Source organism: Melanostigma gelatinosum (assembly GCF_949748355.1).
Source record: "Melanostigma gelatinosum genome assembly, chromosome: 10".
In the NCBI taxonomy this organism is placed as follows: Eukaryota; Metazoa; Chordata; class Actinopteri; order Perciformes; family Zoarcidae; genus Melanostigma; species Melanostigma gelatinosum.
In genome coordinates this window covers 22,066,790-22,086,992 of record NC_136643.1, presented here as the reverse complement: position 1 = coordinate 22,086,992, position 20,203 = coordinate 22,066,790, and the positions used below count along the sequence as shown (strand labels likewise).

General features: G+C 42.9%; 1 protein-coding gene across 2 annotated transcripts in view; it reads left to right on the top strand.

Moving 5' to 3' along the window:
* The window catches only part of ptpn4a (protein tyrosine phosphatase non-receptor type 4a), a 55,457-nt gene extending 36,672 nt beyond the window's left edge, over positions 1-18,785 (top strand). The window contains exons 11-27 of one of the 2 annotated variants that reach the window (XM_079277014.1): positions 724-787; positions 1,931-2,103; positions 2,606-2,674; positions 2,779-2,913; positions 3,048-3,212; positions 7,599-7,758; positions 8,206-8,289; positions 8,467-8,523; positions 8,987-9,143; positions 10,140-10,306; positions 10,661-10,751; positions 10,940-11,001; positions 11,735-11,881; positions 12,527-12,655; positions 14,384-14,532; positions 14,636-14,771; positions 14,855-18,785. In XM_079277014.1, coding sequence (XP_079133140.1) covers positions 724-787; positions 1,931-2,103; positions 2,606-2,674; positions 2,779-2,913; positions 3,048-3,212; positions 7,599-7,758; positions 8,206-8,289; positions 8,467-8,523; positions 8,987-9,143; positions 10,140-10,306; positions 10,661-10,751; positions 10,940-11,001; positions 11,735-11,881; positions 12,527-12,655; positions 14,384-14,532; positions 14,636-14,771; positions 14,855-15,262 — 2,353 coding nt within the window. In that variant the 3' untranslated portion in view covers positions 15,263-18,785. Of the gene's footprint in view, positions 1-723; positions 794-1,930; positions 2,104-2,605; positions 2,675-2,778; positions 2,914-3,047; positions 3,213-7,598; positions 7,759-8,205; positions 8,290-8,466; positions 8,524-8,986; positions 9,144-10,139; positions 10,307-10,660; positions 10,752-10,939; positions 11,002-11,734; positions 11,882-12,526; positions 12,656-14,383; positions 14,533-14,635; positions 14,772-14,854 lie in introns of both variants that reach the window. The other variant, XM_079277013.1, reaches the window with a different exon arrangement.
* The last annotated feature ends 1,418 nt before the right edge of the window (positions 18,786-20,203 follow it).

The following is a 20,203-nucleotide window of genomic DNA, read 5'->3' as shown; positions in this document are numbered from 1 at the left end:
ATAAAGCTTCAATGGATGACGCTTTAAGATTACTTAAAGGGGGATTTTGAGGAGGGAGAATCACGATGGTGAGACAAATGACTGTTCACATCAACCTGAAAGCTGCTGAGAAAATAAAGCTGTTCTTTGTTTTGCTTTCAGTGCATTTGGTTTCTTTTCTTACTCAAACAATATGACAAGTAATCGGACAATAAACAGTGCTACTTTCTTCTTGTTAAATGATTGTATTCAACGAACACAATTCAATGAGGCTTTGTATCTAAACACACAGTATTAATGTTTATATTTGTTCACAAACGACTGAATATTATCACAGTAGCTGGCCATGGCCATCAGGAGGAGCACCTTTCAGCAAACATAGTGATCATAGTGTAAAACATTAAGTATGACATTTAATCGCACTTTTCTTTTCCAAAATATTAGTAGATTTTGCTAGTGTATTTTTATTTGGCTGTTGGCATGACCAAAAGACTTTTTTTTTTTTTTAAATCTACATTACAGTAAAACAAAAGGATTACACATTTGAAAACACATGTTTTTCTAAAAATCTTCATTTTTATTGAAGATTGTTACCTTGTTTCGTATTGGGGCACGTCCACTAACGATGCTTACCAAAGCACAATGACCGTTATCAAAAGTGTAAACATTTAACATCAGTGTCCCAATACAGCTGATCGGCTCATTAACTGTAGAGACACTGACTTTGTCTTTTTCTGCTTCCAGGTTGAAAATAGTGAAAATCTCCTTCAAGTGCAAACAATTCTTCATCCAGCTGAGAAGAGAGGCGGTAGGTGTAAGTGTAACACACACACACACACACACACTTCTTAACCACCACCTCCCTCCCACATTTGTGACGTTTGAACAGATTACCCTGTGTGTGTGTTTTTACATACTGAATGTTAAATGTGTGTATATACTGTACATGGTATCTGAGCTGTGTCTGCATGTGTGTGTGTAATCGGTGTCGGATTAACCCCCTGCTGTCTGTGACCTCGTTGACTCTGCTCATCCCCCGCTGTGTCCTGCATCCCTTGTTTGACACGTGGATCTTTTCTCATTCATAATGTAACAAACGCATAATGTAAATTACACAGACAACTGACCTGTCTGTACAATTGTGTGTAAAAAAAAAAGAAGTGAATTACTGCTGTCCCGGTAGTTTAATTCCTAATTCTTTCGATTACGTTTCCTGTCTCGTCCACCTCCTCGCTAAAAGTAACAGATAAACAGTTGAAAAGTCAGCTAAAAGTAATGTACAAGCAGTTTAAATGTTAGCTAAAAGTAATGTACAAGCAGTTTAAATGTTAGCTAAAAGTAATGTACAAGCAGTTTAAATGTTAGCTAAAAGTAACAGATAAACAGTTGAAAAGTCAGCTAAAAGTAATGTACAAGCAGTTGAAATGTCAGCTAAAAGTAATGTACAAGCAGTTTAAATGTTAGCTAAAAGTAATGTACAAACAGGTGAAATGTCAGCTAACAGTAATGTACAAGCAGTTTAAATGTTAGCTAAAAGTAATGTACAAGCAGTTTAAATGTCAGCTAAAAGTAATGTACAAGCAGTTTAAATGTTAGCTAAAAGTAATGTACAAGCAGTTTAAATGTCAGCTAAAAGTAATGTACAAGCAGTTTAAATGTTAGCTAAAAGTAACGTACAAGCAGTTTAAATGTCAGCTAAAAGTAATGTACAAGCAGTTTAAATGTCAGCTAAAAGTAACAGATAAACGGTGAACTCAAATAAATGGATGAACAGTTAAATGGTTAGCCACACGCTGCCTGTCTTTGCTGCATAATGTATCTTTATTTGCATGATGCCTACTGTTGGACTCGGATAAACTGAATTCTGGTCACACCACTGTCACTTCACATGCTGAACGCCAAAGTCTTACTCAAAGACCCGCTAACCATTCTCTTACCGCCCCGCACACAGACTGAGACCCGGGAAACGCTGCTGGGTTTCAACATGGTGAACTACCGGGCCTGTAAAAACCTGTGGAAGGCCTGCGTGGAGCACCACACCTTCTTCAGGCTGGATCGGCCCATCCCACCACAGAAGAACTTCTTCGCTCACTACTTCACCCTGGGCTCCAAGTTCAGATACTGGTCAGAACAAGATAACACACACACACAGAACAAGACAGTGAATTTCCGAACAGCCTCACCCTGACAGCCACACTTTGACGGATTGACATGTACACACACAAATACATGGACCAGACTTGTGGATGCTTTGTCTACATTTCACTCTGTCTGACTCTCGGTAAACATCAACAGATGTACATGTTTGTTTGGAGGTTGATGCAGTTGTTTCGCTTTGGGCTCAGAGGCTGAAACACTGGAAGGCCAGTGCCTCTCATGCTGTCTTCCCCCAGAAAACCACAACTTAATTATTCATGGCGTCCGTGTGCACCTCTCTAACAAACTACTTCACATCGGTGATGTTCTATACATTTTGGGGAATTTTAAGTTGGAAAGGGGAAATAATATATTGTGACTGGTTTTTAAGATTTAATTTTAAGGCAAATATATGTCAATATTTGAATCCAGTTAGAGTAGAATTGTTCAAGTCCACTGACGGTTGTTCTGGTTGTTTGTGTGTCTCTAGCGGGCGGACAGAGGTGCAGTCTGTGCAGTATGGAAAGGAGAAAGGCATCAAGGACAGAATATTTGCCAGGTAATACACATCTTTCTTGATGAGTTCAATGAACTACTTGGACTTGTTTCATTGTTATTGTTTTTAGTTTGGACACAACCAAATAAATGCCTCGGTCCGCGCAGATCACCCAGCAAGCCGTTGGCCAGGAAGCTGGTGGGCGGAACTGACTGGGAGTCGGTCAGCAGGAACAGCCTATCGGATGAGAGACTGGAGACCCAGAGCCTGCCCACTCGCTCGCCACCTGGGACGCCCAACCAGTGAGTCCCAGATTCAGGCTTCACGTTAGACAAATATAAATGTTATAATCTTTGGTCGGCGCAAAACAAAATGTGGTGAGGCCGTGTTCTCAGCCCTTTAACGCTGTGTGTCTTTGCATCTGTTTGTCTGCCAGGAACTCGCTGTTTGTGCAAGAGGGCACACGACTCCGCCCTTCGTCCGTCGGCCACCTGGTCGATCATGTGATCCACGCTTCACCCAGCCTGCCTGTCTTCTCCTCCTCCAATCACAGGTCGGCGTCGTCCACGCAGGCCAACAGCATCAGCTTGGACTCCACACCGTGAGTCTCAACTAACTTGTCACGATACCACTTTCTTTAAAGCGGTTTGTCTTTCGGTTAAAAATACAAAAACCAACCGTTGACTTTGTGGCAGGGAAATACATTTAAATTAACTGCCACATAAATAAAGCACAACCCCCCCCCCCCCCCTTTAATTTTGAAGTTGAATTTGACTCATCAGTGTTAGTGCCACTCTGTCTGACTGTACTGCTGAGTTGACGGGTTTTTAAATGTCTGTCTGTTCCTGTGGCTTCTCCAAACAGTTCACACCCTCTCCCAGTGTCACTTAGCTGGTCCCATTGAGAGATGAACCCTTTGAAAACCAGCCTGTAAAATGTGTTTACAGCAGCGAGCAGGGCGGAGAGGTTAGACAGGGCTGAACTAGGAATTAATGTGTTTGTTTTCGGCATGCCTTTATTGTGCTCACACGTTATAAAATATCTGCCGAAATCCTTGAAGTTCCACATTTCTGTTTGCCTAAAAGCCTGTGAGTGAAAGTTAAGTGAGTTAGGAGTGACTTTTGTGTACATCTTCACTGAATATATCTTATTCAGTCCTTCCAAAAGAATGACGGGATATCAGAAAAGGAAAGAAAACAAGTATATTCAGACACAGTATGTTATGTGTTTTGTTGCCTTTAAAGCAGGGGTCTCAAACTCATTTTCACTCCGGGCCACATCAGCATCACGGTCGCCCACAAAGGGCCGGTTGTAAATGTCACTACTCGTAACATATTGTTAGATAACTCTCTGCAGTCACAGTTTAAAGTAGTCTTCAATGTACTCACAATACATTTCCATGTTAAATGTACAGTAACCAGCCAAAGAGCTGCTTCTAACTTAAGCATCTCATCATTTTGACTTTCAATCTCATAAATTTGACTTTCTATCTCAGAATTATGACTTTCTATCATAGATATGACTTTCTATCTAATAACTTCGACTTTATATCTCATAATTTCGACTATGGGGATATTTTTATTATTATTAGTCTGACTTTAAAAAAAAAAGATTTTTTTTAAGTTTTGCTGGCGGATTCGCGGGCCACATAAAATGACGTGCCGGGAGTTTGCCGGGACCCCTGCTTTAAAGCATGTACACATGCTCTAGTAGAAACCCCAAAATACAAGTATGAACCTAAAAAATGACCACATCGTTAAAATGTCACGTTATTATGTCCGATTTATTTGCTACACTGAGCTGGAAATGAGCCACGAATGTAAGATGCACAGAAGTGCTGCTGAGGGAGGCTGTAGGTACGGCAGGCTTTTCTCCGTTGCCACAGTGTGTGTGTGTGTGTGTGTGTGAGAGAGGTGAGAGAATACGGATGGAACATTTCTCAGCTGGAAATCAGTGGTGAAGTAACATTACAGCGGTAGTTCCGCTGCCTACGAAAGCTAATAAACACATGCCAAGCTGTTGGCTCATCCCTCTGTCACAGAGCCAAGCGATGGTGTAATCACCTGCTCGCTCCTCCTCACACGACACACGTTAGCCATGCATGCTATTGAATTGCCTTTGATTTGTCCATTGTGATAGTCGTTCAAGTTTTCAACACCCACACCAGCTTTACTTTCGTAGAACATGATTCCTCGGATTTCTGTTAACCAATAAAGTTGACTTCTCTTCGTCTGCCACCTGCAGAAGAGACTCGGGAGTCATTTCTGCTGCAGAAGTGTCCTTGAGCAAATAATAAATAATAATCTTTCACTTTGAAGCAAAACGACTTGGATTTATATTTGACTCGTCAGACGTTTCAACATCTTGTGTCTTTCAGTCTGTTGACAGATGTGCTTGAGATGTCAGTTTGTGCATTCACGCTTTTATTGTCCATAACCACATTCAGCCGGATGAGTAAGATTAAAGTGAGCTGTTTACATGACTCCTTGACTTCATAACTGTTTTCTAAATATAGCTCATTTGGACTATTGCAGGAAGAGGGAACTTGGTGAGCAGCTTCAGCGTCAGAAGTTTCCAATCTCCCAATCCTCTTGCCTGAATCATTTTTCCAGTCTGTTGAGAAGATTAGTTTATCTGTTATTTGGGCCGTAAAAAACCCAAAGATGTGAAAATAAATCCTTTAGAGAGTCAGATCCGAGGGTGACCTTCCTAATCACAGACATTAGTACTGGGCTGCAAATATTTAAAAAATAGTTCACTGGTTACAATTTCCAAAAGTAGATTGTTGTCAAAAGAAACACATTCATGTTTTTTATCATCTCGCTTTGCTTTGGTGGCTCCAAATCACCTCCTCTGCCAACACCATTGTGATGACAATCCAGATGTTTGGTTTTGGGAAGCTATCGGTTCTAAATATAACAAACACCGCTTTGACCCAAATAGATTAGTCGGCCATCTTTGGTGAGAATCGGGCATCCCTCATCATTTACAATAACTGTATATTTTCAATCACGTTTTTCACGTCTGTCACTTCGCTCAGGCCCATAATCCAAATTTCCCAAATGTTCCTCCCAAGACTTTCCTCCAATAAAAGCTACATTTGAATCTGGTTTCTCTCCCACAGGCCAGAGTTATGTCATTTCCACACATCAGCAATACTACAAAGCCATCACCCTCAGACACTCTCCATAATGTTCTGTTTTTAGTCAAAACTGAATGTGTTTTTAAAATCATTTTTGTGTTTATTTTTAGGTTTTGAATGCAACTGCTTTACAGCAGCTTGTTTACGACTTGGTCACTGTGCACATTCATGTCGGGCTGTCCTCTGTCCAGTGTTTATTTTAGCAGCTAGATTTAGTCTTCATCTTAATATTTAGACAACAATGTCTCATTTTAGTCCTTTTTAGCCTTCATAGTTCGTCTAATTTAAGTCGACAGCAACTGAACATGTTTTAGTCGACTAAAAGACATTCAACTTTGAGTCATTACTGGTGACAAAATGTTTTCTCATTTTATCAACTATTGTTTTTAATCTACTCTTAGTCCTGTGTCAAATGTCTCTTTTTCAGTCATCAGTTTATATTATTATTATTATTAGTGGTAAAATTTCAGTCAATCCAGTCTCGCCAAAACCAATTATTTTGTCATTTTAGTTTAATTTACTTTCCATGAGAACATTTTTCATGAATGACATTAGCACAAGGAGGACAGTGACAGACGGAGGGCAGCTGCTGCAGCGTGTGGTGTGTTCGTGTGTGTTTGAAAGAGAGAGAGAGAGGAAGAGAAGGGTGACTCTGACGTAAATGAAGAGATATTTTTGTTGAAACATTTCAGATTCTGTCACCTACAAAGCATTTGACAGAAGGACAACTGAAAAGCAGGGCTCAGTTATGTCTGCTGTACAAAAGGGTTAAATATCCTTATCCCAGGGCCTTGGCTACGTCGTTGAAGATACTTTAGTATCCATTTCACCCGTCTGTGTCGTGTTGAGCAAAGTAATGCAGGAGGATGCTCCGGCCTGCTGTGTGCACTGCCCCCCCCCTTCTGAGAGCCTGACCTGCTTTTGACCGTGTGTGTGTGTGTGTGTGTGTGTGTGTGTGTGTGTGTGTGTGTGTGTGTGTGTGTGTGTGTGTGTGTGTGTGTGTGTGTGTGTGTGTGTGTGTGTGTGTGTGTGTGTGTGTGTGTGTGTGTGTGTGTGTGTGTGTGTGTGTGTGTGTGAGAGAGACACAAAGTGGCACCAGTAGCAGCAGCCAAAACAAAGGCAATGCTCTTTGACTGGTGCTCTTGTCCCACGAGTGTCTGCACACACTTACGTTTACGGACTTAGAATCAAATGACTTGCTGTTACCCCCCCAGAGAGTGAGCCATGGTGCTGCTGAAAGCATTACCTGACTGCTTGTGTTCCATTGTACACACTGACTGCCTTTTACTGTCTGCATGATGGAGGGGGGTGTTTTCCTTCCTCTTGCAGCCCTTTTATTGAGGTTAATGCATTATGACTGACACAGTGCTATTAAGCCTCTCTGTCTCTTGCAATCTTTCTCTCTCTCTCTCCCTTTTATCTGTTTTTCTGCCATCGTTTCTTTTTCGACAGAAGCGCCCGCCTCGTTAACAAACGGCACAGTCTTTAGCTCGACCCATTAGTCTGGTCTCTTCCTGTACCTGCATGCTTTTTTGTCTTTGGTTTCCCACCGTATTCAAAATGCCAGGCTTTAGTTTCATCAGCAGTTGAGTGATTCATTTTGAATGTGACAGTTGTAATGTTTTGCTCTTTGCCAGATGCAAGTGTGAGCATGTAGAGTAGTGGCGCAAAAGACAATCGTCACCACAGCTGGAACACATGTTTACCCAAGTCTGTGGAGAAATATTTGCTTCATTAAGAACTTTCAACATTCGTCTGATCCAAATACTTTTCTCTCTTGCTCTTCTTTACTTCCGTCTCCTTCCCTCTGTCCCTGACTCCCCCCTCTGTCTTTACCGCCCTCAGGTCTCCAGAGGGGCTAGACGGCCTACCTCCAGCTCTGCCCCCCAAGCAGCTGAGCAGGAAGACCTTGAGCCAGATCATCCAGGCCCACTCCCAGCAGAGCCTCCTGGACAACCACCTTAACGAGATGTACGATGTCCCCGTCAACGCCGATAAGACCACGGTCAGTATGTCAAAGCAAGACTGCAGCACGCTTTGCATATTTAAAAAAAGTTGTGATGCCCAGTTCCAAAAAGCATTTTACGCTCAACCTAGTCGTCCTTTTCTGTGTCTGTGTTTTTTGTATTGATTTGCATTTTGAGGTTCAAAGCATATTTTTCATTCAGGAAGATCATTAGCAATGAAAATGAATTACAACCTAAGCTGCCTTCAATTAAAGAGGTTCTTTATTCTGCAAACAATTTCACAATGTTTTGATTTTTGTTTCTTTCTGCCCCCTAGTGGCCAAACGTATTTTTTTTGCCGCTTTAAATCTTGATCTTATATTAAAGCTGTGGACTTGGCATTCCAGTCGAGTGTTAGAGCTGGAGCCAATAGTCCAGTGTCCCAGAGGTGGACGTGTGGAGGAAATTAGTATGTGAATTTGATTAATCTGTGTCCAACTTTGCAGCTAAATGGAGTCGTCCCTCATGATAATCTGGTCCTGATCAAGATGAGACCCGACGACCATGGACGTTTTGGCTTCAATGTCAAGGTGAGTGCTGATAGCAGTTGAAAAAAGGTCTGTTCATTGTCCCTCTCTCGGTCCATCACTTATTTTTCACTCCAAGTAGTCAAAACCCCGATTACAGATTGTACGTATGCATTATGACCAATTCCTAGAAAGCTCTTAACTGATGTTGCCTATGTGTGTGTGTGTGTGTGTGTCCAGGGTGGAGCTGACCAGAAGATGCCCATCATTGTGTCTCGAGTGGCTCCCGGAACATCAGTAAGTCAACAGCCACCGCATACTACACTAGCAGTGTGTACCGACTAGGCACAAATGTATCGTGCAGTATGCCAAGAATACCCAGCTTTCATGCTGATTTGGCTCCTCGGCTGGAGCTCTCTCAAGAGACCTGTCTCGTAAACAAGAGGCTGTTAATTCCCTGTTGAGGGAACACAAACAACCATTTTAAAATGAAGGGCGACCTTTGGTAATCTGCCTTTTTGGAAGTGTCGGTTACAGAGCTAATTATTTAGCATTCTCATATCTGAAGACATTGTTGCAATTCTACTAATGATGCTATCTCACCATTGTCATTGTCCTCTCCCCCCTCCCCTCTTCCTCCCTCCTCCTCCTCCCCCTCCCCTCTTCCTCCCTCCTCCTCCTCCCCCTCCCCCCCTCCTCCCTTCCTCCTCCCCCCTCCTCCCTTCCTCCTCCCTTCCTCCTCCCCCCTCCTCCCCTTCAGGCCGACCTGTGTGTGCCTCGCCTTAACGAGGGTGACCAGGTGGTCTTAATTAACGGACGGGACATCTCTGACCACACCCACGACCAGGTGGTCATGTTCATCAAAGCCAGCTGTGAGAGCCATTCCGGAGAGCTCATCCTATTGGTCAGACCGAATGGTGAGTGGTTCCCATTGGTTGGATCTACTGTGTCACCTTTACCTGACTTCAATTTCTATTTTTCTTCTTTCCTTCAATAATGGCTATTTAAACAAAATCAAAAAACTGTATCGTTCAGACATCAAATGTATTATTTACTTTTGAAATTGTTTTGCCCCCGAAAGAATAATAATTAAATGATTCAAACTTCCGTTTAGTTGAAGTCCCCTCAGTGTTTATGAAAGGGGAGACTACTGTGGAACTTGGATTTGTTATCCATCCATCTGACTGGGGGGGGAGGGGATGCCAAACTTTCCAACGGCAGTGTACATCTGGCAGTTACTGGGTGTGAACATTTAGCACCTGCTAATCTCTACATGTGGTGCAACCCATTTTAATGTAGCGATGCATGAATCTCTGCTTGTTAAGCGCTTAAGTGATAACCAGGCAAAGTGTAACCGACGGACAGCTGCGGCCCGCTCCTTGAAGATTAACAGCTGCACATCTGGTCACCAGTCTCGGTTCTTCTTCCGGTCTTTTCTGGACTGCTCAATCTCACTCTTGTTATTTTGAAAGGAGATGTGTGAAGTCACATCTCAGCCTTTTATATTCACCGTGTAGAAAAGATGGCAAATCATTTCCTTTAATCGGCATCAGTGAAGCAGCAGCAGAGCTTTTAAAGATGAGGGCAATTCTTGGTATTTTAACTGGGTCAAAGAGGATTTTATGGATTCTATCCATGTATTAAATTCCTGTCAATTCCCATTCTTTGGCTAACCCACTGTTTTTCTTAAATGTAGGCATATAGATATTTGCCGATAGATGAACTATATGTTCCTATCGTGCAGTGCTTTGGTTGAGACTTGAAGCGTTTCTCTAGCTTGCATGTTTTCTTTCTTCATTATGTACTTAAAGGTAAATGAACTCCTCCGGGCCTCGACCTACATAAACAGCTGTGTGTGTGTGTGTGTGTGTGTGTGTATAAACTGTGACATGTTTCCTCTCTGTCCCGCTTAGCCATCTATGACGTGGTGGAGGAGAAGGTGGACTCGGAGCCAGATTTTCAGTATATCCCTGAGAAGTCCCTTCAGGACCCCACCCAGCTAGACCAGCATGCTTTGAGGGACTCCATGGTCACACTGAAGGAAGGCCTGATCAGTGGAGCCATTCTCGCTCAGTTTGACGTAAGGAGACAGTATGAAAACATAAACACATAAATAGATACTGTGCATATATGCTTGCACAGAGACAAGCTTGGGAAATAGTTTGAAGCGTTTGTCACACGTTTCTTTCCTCCTCCACATTCCCGTAGCTTCCTGTCCTTCGTCATAATCCCTTAACAGCTTCCTGTTTAAACCCTGTGTTGTGCTTTTAGCGAAGAGGAATGTTGGATGCAAAACAAACCCAAACATAATGTACGCAAGTTGCTCATGCCCACAAAAGTCATAGAAGTTTGTGCATATTTACATACACGAGCGGCGCAAACGAATATTTGGAGGTTGCGACGTTAATATAGATTTGTGTTCCTTTTCTTACAGCAACTGTACAGGAAGAGGCCCGGGATGACCATGCTGTGTGCCAAATTACCTCAGAACGTTTCCAAAAATCGCTACAGAGACATCTCTCCTTGTACGTGACTGCACACGGTCGTCTATATCTGTCGGCTCGTGTGTTTACATGTGAACTGACGTTGTTCCTTCCCTGATACGCTCTCTCTTCTCCATGTTTTTCCCTCCTGAAATATTTTCCTTCAACGTTTGTCAATTGTCTGTCTGTAATCTCTCCCCCTGTTCTTGTCCTTTTCTGCCCCTCTGCAGATGATGCCACGCGGGTCATTCTGAAAAGCACAGATGACTACATCAATGCAAACTACATCAATGTGAGTTAGTTTCCCTCGTATCTCTCCATCGCTATCTCTGCACTTTGCTTGTCTGACACGTGGTGGGTGGTCTGCTTGGCTAACCATCAAAACACATGTTGAAACACTACGGCTGCGGTGCTGGTGAATGAATTAACCACACGAGCTTTACGAGCCAATAACATTGCGAGTTCCTGTTTTGCACGTTTTATTTTTTTTTAAGTCGGCCATTTAAGCTATCAGCAGCTCATGGATGTTATTGATTTGCCTTTAGGTTATGCATGTTTGGAAGTCAATCTTGGGCCTTTGTTACATAATTGCACTGCAATGACCTTTACAGATATAATAGCACAGCAAACAGGAATGAGGTGGAAAGTAATGATACGGCAGATGAAGTGTTCTCAGTTCTCTCACAGGCTGCATCAAAGAAAATGTTTTTCAGTTGAATGAAGTTAAAGCCGGACACACTTATTATTTATCTCTCCGTTTATTACTATAGTGTCACAAGGTCTGACCTTGTAAGTGACTCAGCGGCTTATTCAAACAGAAGACCAAACGCTGCTAACTTGCCAGCATGTCAAAGCATTGAAGAGGACGTCTTGATTTATTTTTTTGGGGCCAAAGTTAAAGTGGTGCTACCTTTTTTTTTTTTTTTTTTAAGAGTAACCTGAGAACATTTAGCTCTCTGCACTGCTGAAAACGAGCTCTAAAGGGAAATCCTTCCAACCGAATATCTCTGCGTCTCTGTCTGTAGATGGAGATTCCAGCCTCGAGTCTTATAAACCGCTACATAGCGTGCCAAGGCCCGCTGCCCAACACCTGCCCCGACTTCTGGCAAATGACATGGGAGCAGGGCTCGTCTATGGTGGTCATGCTGACTACGCAGGTCGAGAGAGGACGGGTATGTAGAGGAATTCTTCAAAGACGAGGACTGGAATCCACATATGGACTGCAGCATGTTGGAAAAAACATAGGTTTTTGCTGTCAGTGAGTCCAATTGGAAAAAACTAAATCTCAAACCTTTTACTGTACGTGTGGCATTGCTTTGAATTCTGCTAACCGAGTTTCCCATTTGTAGATGAAATACTTTTTGTTTTAATTCTTCTGTCAAAATATTTCATCATTTACAACACACTGCTTTCGGGTAAATTGTGTCTTTTGTTCATTTGATTCGAACATTATTCATTATAAATGTGTTACTGTGGAAAAGAAAAGGATCCAAAATTCATTAATCATCAAACTAAGTGGCAATTTTAAAACATGCATCGTTTGCTGATTTCTCTTGACATTAAAAATAAGTGTTTAGTTACAAAAGGAAAGGTCTGTGATGGGACATTTTGAGATCACGATCTATACACACCACTGGAGGTTTTTAGTGATTCCATATGTATTAAATGTCTATGCTGTATGTTGGTGTCTTAAACAGAACAGTGAAGATGGATAGCCCAAGTGAGCTGCTCTTCTGTAGCACAGCATGAACTTTAGTGACATGTTAAGTATATTAACTGTTCAGGTGTAAACCGAATACTTCTGTCTGTGTTTATAGGTGAAGTGTCACCAGTACTGGCCCAATCCAGACAGCAGCGCCACCTACGGAGACTTTACAGTAACGTGCCACAACGAAGAAGGCAACACTGCCTTCCTGGTCCGGGAGATGACTCTCACGCACATACAGGTAAACATAAACACACACAAAGGCAAACACACACACAGGTAACTACAAACACACACACACACACAGGTAAACATAAACACACACAAAGGCAAACACACACACAGGTAACTACAAACACACACACACACACACACAGGTAAACATAAACACACACAAAGGCAAACACACACACAGGTAACTACAAACACACACACACACACAGGTAAACATAAACACACACAAAGGCAAACACACACACAGGTAACTACAAACACACACACACACACACACACAGGTAAACATAAACACACACACACACGCACAGGTAAACCCAAATACACACAAAGGCAAACACACACACAGGTAACTACAAACACACACACACACACACACAGGTAAACATAAACACACACAAAGGCAAACACACACACGGGTAACTACAAACACACACACACACACAGGTAAACATAAACACACACAAAGGCAAACACACACACACAGGTAACTACTAACACACACACACACACACACACACAGGTAAACCCAAACACACACAGGTAAACATAAACAAATACACAAGTAAACACACACACACACAGATAAACAAATACACATGTAAACACACACACAGGTAACTACAAACAAATACACAAGTAAACATAAACACACACAAAGGTAAACACACACACAGGTAACTACAAACACACACACATAGGTAACCACAAACATAAACAAATACACAGGTAAACACACACACACACACACACACACAGGTAACTACAAAGACGCACACAAGAGAAAAAAGGGCCAAACAGGAACGGCCAATTAGGACCTAATGAGAGGAACAAGAGAGTGAAGGGGAACAGGATGGAGAGTCCAATCAAAGCGAAGGGACCAGCGTCTCGGGAAGGAGGATGAGCCTGCTGAGGAGCCCCCCCCCCCCGAAAGTGTGTTGCCATAGTGACCAGTGTGGTCACCATGTTGTTCTTTTTCTGGCTCCCGCTGCTGGTTACCATGACAACCCAACCACCCTCAGTCAGTCACATCGCTGCCGAAATAAGAGGGAGAGCGAGAGAGAGGAGCAGAGAGTGGGACGATGGTAGTTTAGTGAATGTAAGTTTGTCTTATTTTTCATGTTGAAGCCTCTTGATGCTCAGTCTTAAATTATATCGTGTCATGTGACACAACATGCCGGTATTTAGGACAAAATGTACCTTTCAATGGAGGATCGTATGTTCCTGCTGTTTCCTCCTCGCGTCCTGCCGTCTGTGTGTTTTCCTGATTTAGTTGTCTGTGCGATGCCCGTGCATCCATCGTGACCTTTTGAGATAAGGAGGAGGAGGAGGAGGACATTCTCCTCCGCCTGTGATTGTTGCTATGGAGATAGATGTGTTACCATGGCGATGCAGCGGGGCAGTATAAAAGAGGAACACGGGGGCTCTGAGTCCAAACATGAAACAGTGGTGTGACTGTGTGAACAAAAGAGAAAGTGTGACATTTTTATTCATAGATTTATTGCAGCGACATAAAAATGTACATTTTGTCTTTAATATCAGTTTGTGAAAGAACAACATGAATCACCAAGTGGTCCAGCAGAGTGGAAGAAATAAAAACCACTGTTTGTTATTCAGCTTGGGTCATGACTGAGGTGAGAGTGAGTGAGCCCTCAGTTTGTTTCCAATAAGAAAGAAGCCTTTCTGAAAGGCAGTACATGAAAATATGATGTAAAGTAATTCATCTTCTTCTCAGAGTGAGCAGCAGAGAGAGCTCACCCAGATCCAGTACCTGGCCTGGCCAGACCACGGCGTACCGGACGACTCCACCGACTTCCTGGACTTCGTGGCTCTGGTACGGACCAAACGCGCTGGACAGGACCAGCCCATGGTGGTGCACTGCAGGTACAGTTGCCCCCTTTTTGTGAATCGTGTGGTTCGATGTCGATAGACTGACATGGTCAACTCATTTCAACTCTTAATTCTCTGTGGTCTGTGTTATTTACAGTGCGGGGATCGGTCGGACAGGGGTTCTGATCACAATGGAGTCGGCGTTGTGTCTGATGGAGTGCGGTCAGCCAGTGTATCCTCTAGAGATCGTCAGGACCATGAGAGACCAGAGGGCCATGATGATACAAACACCTGTATGTAGACGCATCCCTTTGTCTGTCTAGCTGCTCTCATCCTCTTGAATCCATCAGCCAAAATATCTCTCTCTCTCCATCAGAGCCAGTACCGATTCGTGTGTGAGGCCATCCTGAAGGTCTTCGAGGAGGGCCTGGTCCAACCATTCAGGACCGTCGTCTACCAGCTGAGAGACAGAGTGGACGAGGAGAGGGAGGAGACGATGGAGCAGCAGAAGGCCGGCGAGGGGGAAGAGGGGGAGGCGGCCATGGTGGAGTTGCTGGAAGGAGGTCTGGATGAAGAGGACGACGACGACGACGAAGAGGTGGAGGTGCTGGATGTGGGGGTAGTGAAAGAAGAGGGGGAGGAAGAGGAGGAGGATGAATATGAGGAGGAAGGGGAGGAGCCAAGCGTCGCAAGCGCTGCAAGTGCTGCAAGCGTTACGAGCGCCATCAGCGAGACCAGCGTGAACCCTGATCCTGACCCGGACCCTGATCCTGCCGACCCGTGACATTTGACCTTTGGTAGTCATGAGGGTTTCCAGGAGGAGGCCAGGTGGGCCGGAGGAGAGAACAAAAGCACTGTTGCACTTTATGCTGAAAAAAAACCGGAAAAAAAAGACACACAAACGAACATACGTGGAAGTCATGGACAAGCTAGAATAAAAAAAGAAACCCAGCTGTGTTGAATAGGTACCGTTAGTGGACAGTGTATGTTCAGGGTAAAGAAAGTCATGAAAAGAATGAAAGTTAAACGTACGAGAGAATAAAATGTGGATGGGGAATTGCTGTAGTGCCATAAGTACGAAGGGGAAGGGCTGCCCCCATGGATGGAAAGGCGTCGCCCTGTCCCCTTCTGAGCGAGTCTGCCAGACGGACCTGCCTTTTTTTAGTGTCCTTTTAGCTGATAAAGAGATAAACCTTATCTTTTGTTCCTCAGAAAGAGTATTTATTGTGTTTTAGTTTGTCAAACCCTGTCCACTGAACAAAAAAAAAGAAAGACTTGTATGTTTGTTTGTATGAATCTAGAGCTTCATGCTTTCCTGATTAAATCCTAGGTAGTAAAGTAGTGCGATTCCAATTCTAACTACTTCATTTCTTTTGCTTTCCGTGAAGAAGACAAAAAAAAAAAAAAGAACAGATTTAATTTATTGTACTTGTTTTTTTGTTTTTTTAAAATCTTTCTCAGCTTTCTTGTCTGACAGCACCGACTGACAGATGGACCGCTGGAAGCACTTTGTGTCTCACCTCTTGTTCAATGCTGTGGCAAGTTGTGCTCCTGGTCCTTCTTTGTGCTGTGTTTTTGAGCTCTACAGACGCTCTGAGGCGAGCCACGGTTCGGCGTGGTGAAGAACATATCCGGTTTACAAGCCTCCGTGTTTGGCTGGTCACAGTCAGACCTCCCACTGAAAAGACATAAGGAACTTTCAGCAGTGATCCATGATTCAAATTCTGGTCACTTTGCGTCATGCTCAACAGCACATTATGAAGACGGCGTCACGAAGAGAGGCGACCAGTAGACACACGGCCTCACTGAGTTACAATCTAAGCTGAGAAAACAAGGCCGAGGTCAGTTCACTTCTTTAATCCACACGCAGTCAAGATGATATTTCAATCAAACCCCTGCTGAAGTGTCCTTGAGCCAGACGGAGACAACAAATCCTCATCGTGTGTGAAGCTCTGTGGCTTCACTCTGATGTGGTGTCGATCACTTAAAGGCACCGGTATCATTAATTCATTCTTGAAAGCTGCTCTGGCGATCAGCATTTGCTTTTTGGAATTGCGTTGACAGTGAACTGATCTCAGCCTTAGTGTGACTAAACCTTTAAAAGCTTCCTCCACTGACCACCTTTCTTTCTACACAAACATTTAAATATGAATGGGAGCAAACCTGGATCTCTCCCGACACGTTTGCAGTTGTGTCTGGTGGGTCGTAGACTAGTCAAGGGGTCACTGGAGCGGGGCTTTAATCCAACCTTTGCCGGTTCATTTTCTCAACCCGTCTGCTTGTCTGCCAGAGAACAGTTGAAAGTTCAAAGGAGCAGCACAAACGGAACATTCAGCCTATACTTTCCCATTGGTACTTCATTTTAAGGCACATGTTTGTCTCTGTTTTAAAGCCAAGATGATGACGCGTTAATGAGAGAGAGAGTGCTAATGAGACTAAGTGACGACTTGTATTTTTAAATTCACAAAACCCAGCATCAAGTTGCCTGTTGAGTCTTCTTTTTTGTCAAAGTACAGGTGACGCTGCCGTTGTACTTTACATAGTGGTATGGAATGAAGTGTAGCCTCTTCATGATTTTAGATATTTTTCTTATCGGATGCTTCAGTACCTGCTGTTAAAGAAAAAAAGAAAACAAACACCAACTGCTGTGAGAGTGTGTGTGTGTGTGTACTCAGTCTTTCTCTTTCTCTACCTCTCCCTCCTTTATTTCTAACGTATAGTTTGTTAGCTGTCTGGTCTAAGCCTGCTTGTCCGTCAACTGGAACGAAGGGTTGTGCCATAAAGCCACAAACCTCATCTAACCTGATCTCAAGTGTTTCTGAAGAAACTCAGATAGCGCTTTCTCGGAGAGTGTTTTTTTAATTTTATTTTTTTAAAGTCTGTCCTAAGAACCAGGCTGAATCTTTGCTTGTGAAACATTTCAAACCGTGCTGGTACCTCCCTTTGAAACAGCCGAATCACACTTTTGACACGCAGAGAGGTGGGATCAAGAAGAGTATAGCTTTCCTCTTCTCTCGCGCTCTCTCTTTATATCTCTCCTAAATTGCGGACCTCTCCCAAAAATCCGCCCAGCTCCTTCTCTCAGGCAACATCAGTGATTTCTGCAGAGCCCACGCAACATCCACAGTCCATTCTTCTCATTGTTCTTCCCCAGATGCCTCTCTTTTGGATCATTTCACATGGAACCCACTCTCTCTGCATGGCCTCAAGGCAAAATGACACATCTGAGCAGAATGCCACACGGGTACAGTGGACACACCGTGGGCAGCCGGTGAATGAGCGAATAACTGACCCCCACATATGCGCTTTTAATCAAAAGAACAACCGTTCAGCACTTCAGTGGCTTTTCCTCCTCACTTTTTTTGTCAGAGCCAACCACATCAAATTGAGTGAACTGTAAAGGCCTCGTGATAAAGTGGCATCAATGACAAGTTAAAACATGGACCCCTGCAGTGCAAAGTTAATAATTGATAAATCAGGGCTGCCAGTTTCCGTCTGCACCAACGATCCAGCGATGAGCTTTCTGTGTTCAAAGTGTTTTGTTGTGTTGACACATAATTGGTCCTCTCTGTGCGTTTCGGGTACTGATCAAAGGTAGTTTGGAGGGGACCAGACGTGGGGGGGGGGGGGGGGGGCCCTCGGGTTAGTTGTATTTTTGTGAAGATGAAAACGGCTCTAGTTGGATCGGGAAAGGACAACACTTTGTAGAAGGCTGGGGGGGGGGGGGGGGGGGGGGGGGGGGGCTAGGTAATGACGCATTGTTAAAATTAGTTCTTTTTTTCTTTTTCTTTTTTTGGAATTTGACATTTTTAGTTTGTTTAAAAATAAGATATGTAGGGAACAAGAAGAAAAGAAAAAAAAGACAAGAACTCCTAACTACACAGTGCCACTTGTTAATTTTGTGTAAATAATACTAGACCATGTAAATACAATGTTGTATATGAAAAAAAATCTTTAAAATAAAAGGGAAAATCATTTGTGAGCAGAAAGATTTTTTTATTTTCCTTTTTTTGGATTTTATTTTCTCTTTTGGATGATTCAAATGTGACACAATTGGTGTGTATTTCAAGACTGCTATTTCAAAATCTTTTGTTTTGTTTGAGACGTTATCTATTACAGCGAGTGTATATACAATGAACCACAAAACAATGAGAAATGTTTTACCGTATTATACCCTTGGTTAACGCCTACCTGTGTCATAAAAACCTTTGTCCTCAGTTGCTTGTTTCTTTCTGCTATGATGGTTTATGGTGCTTTGTCTGAAAGCTTGATTGTGAACAATTAAAGCTTGTGTGTCAAAGCATGGAGACGTGGCCTCGGATCGCCTTGCTTTTCCACCCAGACTTGGCTTGGTGTAGCCTTGTAATATTTCAAGGGTACCTATGCAAAGGCCACAGCTGCCTTAAATACCAGCATGTTACTGCAGTAGTACGAGACGACCAGTGTTGTGTGGCAGCGCTTCGGCACATTTGTGAGCCAGTAAAACCAGGCAAAATATCTGTGCAGTGAATACGCCATCCACATATATATTTTAGTGATCATAGTATTTTTTTGTTTGTTAATTTGCACAATACACAAACATAACGGTGATAAATAATTTCACCGTGCAGGAAGAGGCCCTGGGGTCATTTAAAGCCTCAATATTAATAATTTCACAATATTGTAGAGAACACAAAATATATACATAAGATATGACTGTAATATTAATGACAAAGAATTTGAGCAAGACATATGGAATATAAGAATAACAATAATCATCATGCCATACTGTTGCAGTCCGTCACATTTAATTCAGAATTATTTCACACATCACAAAAAAAGTACAACACAGAGGTATTATCATTGCAGTTTGTAAGTCGGTAGTGATTAGAAGACATACAAACATTCTGTCCATAAAATTCCTCAACACAGCATTAACATTAGTCACAAACGTGGATTGCAATTGTCTGTCTTGGGAGCGTGAGCAGGATTCTGAATGAGTCATTAAATGCCACCAGAAGCTTTTTCACTTTTGCTTTACTGTAACTGCACAACAAGTGGGCTCTAAAGAGAGCTGGTTAACATCCTCCGTACACATAGGTCATTTACGTGCTATAGCGTAGTGGCTTCTGCGGTTTGCAACACTGCCCACTAAATGTGAGCAGACTGAGCAGTTGCTGTAAGCCAGCCAATATAAGAAGACGGGACGACTAAGTCATCAGCCGCGTTAGATGGTTAATAAGACTGTCCCGCCACCATACATCCAGTCTTACAATCTTTTAACTTTTTAGAAAGATCATTCACGTACAGTTTCAAGAGAACAGGTGACAATATTCTACTTTGTTGAACCCCAGTAGTCACTAAGAAGGGTGCAGATACTCTTACGCCATCTAGCTTGGGATGAACTTGAAAGCAATGTCCCTGTTACTGGCACTGATTCAGTGTCATCAAAAAAGACACTTAAGGCATTCAAATACTTGTTAGCAGAGGCAATAAACTAATTTCTTTGTCCACACAATGCTACCCTTCTATGATGATCTCCACACCCAAACCAAACAGGTTCTATAGTCTCTGGCCACCTTTTATAAACCATTATTCCTAAACTAACCAGAAGGGGATGCTGCTGTCTAATGGTGACAACACCGTATGGATCAAACGAGGCCAGTCTTCTTCATACTGTAAGTTTTAAATGGCATGTCAACTATTTCGTGAATGTATGGTTATTAATATATTTTACTGTTCATAA